This window comes from Wasmannia auropunctata, unplaced genomic scaffold, assembly GCF_000956235.1.
Source record: "Wasmannia auropunctata unplaced genomic scaffold, wasmannia.A_1.0 LD335358.1, whole genome shotgun sequence".
Classification (NCBI taxonomy): domain Eukaryota; kingdom Metazoa; phylum Arthropoda; class Insecta; order Hymenoptera; family Formicidae; genus Wasmannia; species Wasmannia auropunctata.
In genome coordinates, this window is record NW_012027532.1 from 5,149 (window position 1) to 11,040 (window position 5,892).

Sequence of the window (5,892 nt, forward strand, 5' to 3'; positions counted from 1 at the left end):
TTTTTCTAACATATTCACAAGCTGTTTCAGGGCCTGAATGTGATAAATGGAAGAAAGCTATAGAAGAGGAGAAGAGGTCACTTGAAATAAATAATACATGGAAATTAGTAGATCCATCGGAAGTGCGAGATGTCAAGCCATTAACAAGTAAATGGTTATTTAAAATAAAACAAGATGGTAGATACAAGGCACGGTTAGTAATAAGAGGTTATGAACAAAGATATGGAATAGATTTTGAAGAAACGTATAGTCCAGTTGTAAGTACAACAGCTTTAAGAATATTATTTGCTTTAACAACAATAAGAAATTATAAAATGATTACTTTTGATATTAAAACTGCTTTTCTTTATGGAAACTTAAACGAAAATATTTACATGCAAATATCCTGAAGGATATAATTATTCAAATAAAATATGCAAACTAAATAAAGCTTTATATGGTCTAAAACAAGCTTCATTATCTTGGAATCGTCGTTTTTCCAATTTCATAAAAAACAATAGATTTAAACAATTAAAAACAGAACAATGTTTGTTTGTAAAAGAAAGTAATAATTTAATCTTAGGCATTTATGTAGATGATGGAATTTTAGTTGGTGAAAATTTACAAGAAATGGAAAAATTATTAAAAGAACTTAAAAAAGAATTTCAGGTGACAATAGAAAAGGATCCTAAGTTATTTATTGGTATGGAAATAGATAGAAAAGAGGATGGATTAAAACTAACTCAAATGAATTATATGGATTAAATGTTCTAAAAAGGTATCAAATGGAAAATTCAAAACCAACTGCAACACCAATGCAGAAATTCAATAATAATGTAATAAATGAGTTGAAAAACACAAATTATCCTTATCGTGAGGCAGTTGAAAGTATTTTGTATTTATCTAGTAAAACCAGACCAGATTTGGCATATGGAGTTGGATATGCCAGTCGTTATGTCGAAAATCCTACTGAAGAGAAGATAATAAATATAAAACGGATTTTGCGATATCTCAACGGAACCGTCAATCAAGGAATAAAATATAAGACAGATGCTGACGAAGATTTAATAGAAGCCTATACAGATTCGGACTTTGCTGGAGATCCTGAAACCAGACGTAGTACAACGGGTTATGTTATATTCTACGGTGGAGGACCTATTGCGTGATGTTCCAAAAAACAAGGGATAGTAACTCTATCAAGTACTGAAGCGGAATATGTTGCAGCAGCACATTGTTGCAAAGAATTAATTTACATAAAATCTTTACTTGAAGAATTGATAAATAAAACGGTAAAGCTTAAAATTCATATAGATAATCAAAGCACGATTAAAATGATTAAAAACGGAGTAATTAATGATAGGTCAAAACATATTGATATTAAATATCGTTTTATACATGATATTGTAAAAGATAAAATCGCGACTATTCATTATTGTTCAACAGATAATCAAATTGCAGATATTTTTACTAACCCTTTAGCACGGATTAAATTTCAAGAACATAAACTTAATTTAGTAAACTAAAACTTTAACTGTTATTAAAAATATATATATAGTTAAAATTTAAAAAAAATTAAAGGTTTATAAAAATTTAAAAAAAATGCAAAATTAAGGGATAGTGTTGTAGAGAATAATTTTGTATTTATTGTATTTTATAAGAGACAAGTTAGTTGCAAGATCTTTTGTCTTTTATATTCTTTTATTCCTTTCTTCTGGGTTACGTATATTGTTTATTAAAAAGAAACACACTCACTCTTGTATAAACAATCTTGTCACTGATGACATGTAAAACCTTTGCGTTTAATAAAGTTCGCTTATAATTATAACACTGCAAATCTGTGGCTTAAATTAATTTCATCATAATCCATCAGCCGGTGGAGCAAAAAAGAAAAAAAATTCTTCCTTCTTTCCTTATATATTTACTTCCTTTCTTTTTTCCTTTCTTCCTTTTAATTTCTTTTCTCTTTTTTAATTTCCTCTATTTTTTAAAACTTTTTGTATCGTTGAAATAAGCGTCTGAATATTTAAATCTTTTGAAAATTATTTACTTATGTTTAAAATATTAACTCGCATATATATAGCAACAAAATACATTTGAAGTTAAATGTGTTTTATTAACAGACGTACGTTCAGCTACATTCCGATGTACTGCACATTACTGCATGTATGTATGTATGTATGTACATACATACTGCATTTTTGTTCTGTGTGGGTGTGTACCAGAATTGAAAATCTATAATTCATGTTGCATTATAGAGTGAACTGATTTTTATATAAGATATAATATCACTTCTGATCTAGTAGCACGAAAACGCACACGTTTTATTTAATTAAGCCCGTATCAGATTAAAATTAAATTGGAATTTAATAACCAATCAGAAGAAAGAAAAATCAGTCTGGCAGTCTCAAGTTTAGTAAAATTTGCTTTGAATGATTAAATTCCAATCCAATCTCAATTTAAATCTTTTAATACGGGCTTTACGGATATAATGGATATTGGATATGTCAGAAAATGGTTGTAGCTACGTAGTACCTATTTAAAAAAATGGATGTAACGGCGATAGTGTACGGAAGTTCCGACGATCCCACGTAAAAGGTCGGGATGGCCGCTCTCATGCTTCTCTCTGACGTCAGAATTCTTGCGACTTTACCGAGCTCTAGCGTCGAACATTTGGCATCTTGTAAAAAAAGAGGAAAAAAGAGAGGAGAGAGCTGCGAGCCGTCTTCTGCTACCTGCGAGATAATGCTACATCGTTGAGAAATGACGTTTCGAGCACGTTGCGTATTGTCGCGCAGGTGGAGCCTCGTCGTCGGGATCTTGCTGCTGTGCGATGTATCGCGGCATGTGTCACACGGCGAGGACACGGCTAACCTAAGCACGAGCGGGATCATCATCGAGAACAAGACCGCGTCCGCGGTGACGGACGTTCCGGCCGCACCGAACGTTACGGCGAATGTCAGCGTGTCAGCTGACGTGTCTAGCACGGCGCGATCCGCGAACGGTACGAGCCGCGTCGTCAGTCACGATGTCAGTACGACGACCACTGCGAAACCACCAGTACCACAACCATCGCCGTCATCGACTGCGACCGCGAGCACGGCGCAGCCCGACGGTGCACCCGCGAGTTACCAGACGACCGAGAAAACGTCGCCGAGTCCCATCGGCGACAGGAACACATCGGACATCTCCGTGTCCCCGTCGCCGAGTCCGGATGCTGTCAACGCGACCAACGTCACCACGACCACCGTCGCCCCGGCGGAGCCGGTCCTCCCCGACAAGGGCTCCGCCGAGGAGGAGCACAACAGCTCCATGTCCATATTCTTCGTACTGTGCGTACTGGCGCTGGGCATACTGCTGATACATCTGATGCTCCAGACCAATTTCCAGTACCTCCCCGAGTCAGTGGTGATCGTCTTCCTGGGCGCCGCGATCGGGATGATCATAAACCTCATGTCGCATCAGAACATAGCGAACTGGAGGAAGGAGGAGGCCTTCTCGCCGACCGCGTTTTTCCTGGTCCTACTCCCGCCCATCATCTTCGAGTCGGGATACAATCTGCACAAGGGAAATTTCTTCCAGAACATCGGCAGCATCATGGTGTTCGCCATCTTCGGAACAGCTATCTCTGCATTCGTCATTGGCGCCGGGATATATCTGCTGGGCCTGGCGCAAGTGGCATACAAGCTCAGCTTCGTCGAGAGCTTCGCATTCGGCTCGCTGATATCGGCGGTGGACCCGGTCGCCACGGTCGCGATCTTTCACGCACTGGACGTCGACCCAGTCCTGAACATGCTGGTCTTCGGTGAATCGATTCTGAACGACGCTATTTCCATCGTGTTGACCACCTCCGTTCTGGAGTCCAACAACGCGGCGACGACCAGCGAGGCTATCATACTTGGCCTGAATCGATTTTGCCTTATGTTCTTCGCGTCGGCGGGGATCGGCGTGGTGTTCGCTTTGATAAGCGCGCTGCTGTTGAAGCATGTAGACCTCAGGAAGAATCCGTCTTTGGAGTTTGGCATAATGTTGGTGTTCACATACGCTCCATACGTTCTAGCAGAAGGCATACAGCTGTCAGGTAAACGTTTGTGATTACACAGAAAGTTTCTTTATCGTACAATTGTGTTATCGCCTAATTGTTTCACATTGATCCGTTGTTGCAGGAATTATGGCGATCCTGTTCAACGGAATAGTCATGTCGCACTACACGCATTTCAACTTGTCGACTGTTACGCAGATTACAATGCAGCAGACAATGCGAACGTTAGCTTTCATCGCTGAAACCTGCGTTTTCGCATACTTGGGATTAGCATTGTTTAGCTTTAGACATAGGGTAAGAGAATCGTGTGTGACTTACCGATATTACAGTTTTTATAATTTAAATTATAGTTTAAATTTGTTCGATTAAATCTCTCTTTCTCTTCGACAGTTTGAGCCGGCATTAGTCGTTTGGTCCGTGATCCTGTGCCTGATTGGAAGAGCCGCCAATATCTTTCCATTGGCCTTACTCGTCAATCGTTTCCGCGAGCATCAAATCACGAGGAAGATGATGTTCATCATGTGGTTCAGCGGCCTGCGCGGTGCTATTTCGTACGCATTGTCGCTCCATTTGGATTTCAGCGATGAAACGCGCCACGTTATTATAACAACGACGCTCATCATCGTATTGTTTACGACCTTAATATTCGGTGGGTCCACTATGCCTCTATTGAAATTCTTAAGGGCCGAAAAAAAGCAGAAAAGCAACAGCAGGAGGAAGAAGAAGGATAAGGAAGTTACATTGAGCAAAACGAGAGAATGGGTAATTTGAAACGTCTTACACGGTGCTAATAATTAATATATAAAATCTGTACACAGATAATGCATGGTGTTACTTTTCTTTACAGGGACAAACTATAGATTCCGAGCATCTGTCGGAACTCACGGAGGAAGAAATGGAAGTATCCTTCTTGCAATCGCGGATTCGCGGTTTCGCAAGGTGGGATCTGAAATTTTTCATTCCGTTCTTCACGAGGCGATTCACGCAGCAGGAGTTGAAGGACTGCAAGTCGCAGATGACAGATTTGACGAATCAATGGTACCAAGCTATCCGAATCAGTCCAATAGAGTCGGACGACGAGGCGACTACGGCATCAACCGCACAATTGAATCTGAACGTCGCTGGAACAGCTAAAGAACAACCGCATGGGAAGGAAAAGAACGGACGTCCTAGACACGGGTCTATATTAAGTATTTAATTTATTTTGTGTGTGTGGCGTGTCCTTAAGTGTGCTGAACTACATGCTTTCAAATTATATTGTCTGCAAATGGGTGTATATATAACTATTTATTAATACTACTATTAAATTTATGATAACAGTTTAGATCTTTTCACGAGAGCGAGAATTTGTTTTCATTAAAGCTGCAAACGTTGCCCTGTTCCAGTGAACTGAGGGAGAGTTTTTTCAATTTTCTCTATTTAAAGTTAGAATTTCTCTTTGACTTTAATTCGCTTACTATTAACTATTAACTTTGCTTACTATTAGCTTGTATACATTTTATTAACACACTTTGCTGAAATATGGATATCTGAAATACGGAATGATTTTATAAATATACATATATACAAAATATATATATATTAATAAAGATACATATATTATTATATATATATTTATTTATATTATTTTGTATATATATTTATATTATATTGTAATATAAATATTAAATATATATATATACAAAATATATATATTTATATTATATATATATATTACAATATAAATATATATATTTCACTTATTATTACCATAGTTTATGGACCATATGGAAAGAGAAAATGGATAAGAGAGTAATGGAATATTGCCGGTTTGCACAGTAAATTCTATACAGCTACAATATGAGTGAAATTTTTCTAAGATGTTAATAATTGTC

General features: G+C 37.8%; 1 protein-coding gene across 1 annotated transcript; it reads left to right on the forward strand.

Moving 5' to 3' along the window:
* The first annotated feature begins 2,588 nt into the window (after positions 1 to 2,588).
* LOC105457149 (sodium/hydrogen exchanger 8) lies at positions 2,589 to 5,276 on the forward strand. The gene is made up of 4 exons (XM_011701651.1): positions 2,589 to 4,057; positions 4,143 to 4,312; positions 4,409 to 4,780; positions 4,866 to 5,276. The coding sequence occupies exons 1-4, from the start codon at positions 2,740 to 2,742 to the stop codon at positions 5,214 to 5,216; spliced, it is 2,211 nt and encodes a 736-aa protein (XP_011699953.1). The 5' UTR covers positions 2,589 to 2,739; the 3' UTR covers positions 5,217 to 5,276.
* The last annotated feature ends 616 nt before the right edge of the window (positions 5,277 to 5,892 follow it).

Coding starts and splice junctions, on each gene's coding strand:
- LOC105457149 (XM_011701651.1), top strand. CDS start 2,740: ATGACGTTTCGAGCACGTTGCGTATTGTCGCGCAGGTGGAGCCTCGTC. Junction 4,058..4,142: donor AGAAGGCATACAGCTGTCAG/GTAAACGTTTGT, acceptor CCGTTGTTGCAG/GAATTATGGCGATCCTGTTC. Junction 4,313..4,408: donor TGTTTAGCTTTAGACATAGG/GTAAGAGAATCG, acceptor TCTCTTCGACAG/TTTGAGCCGGCATTAGTCGT.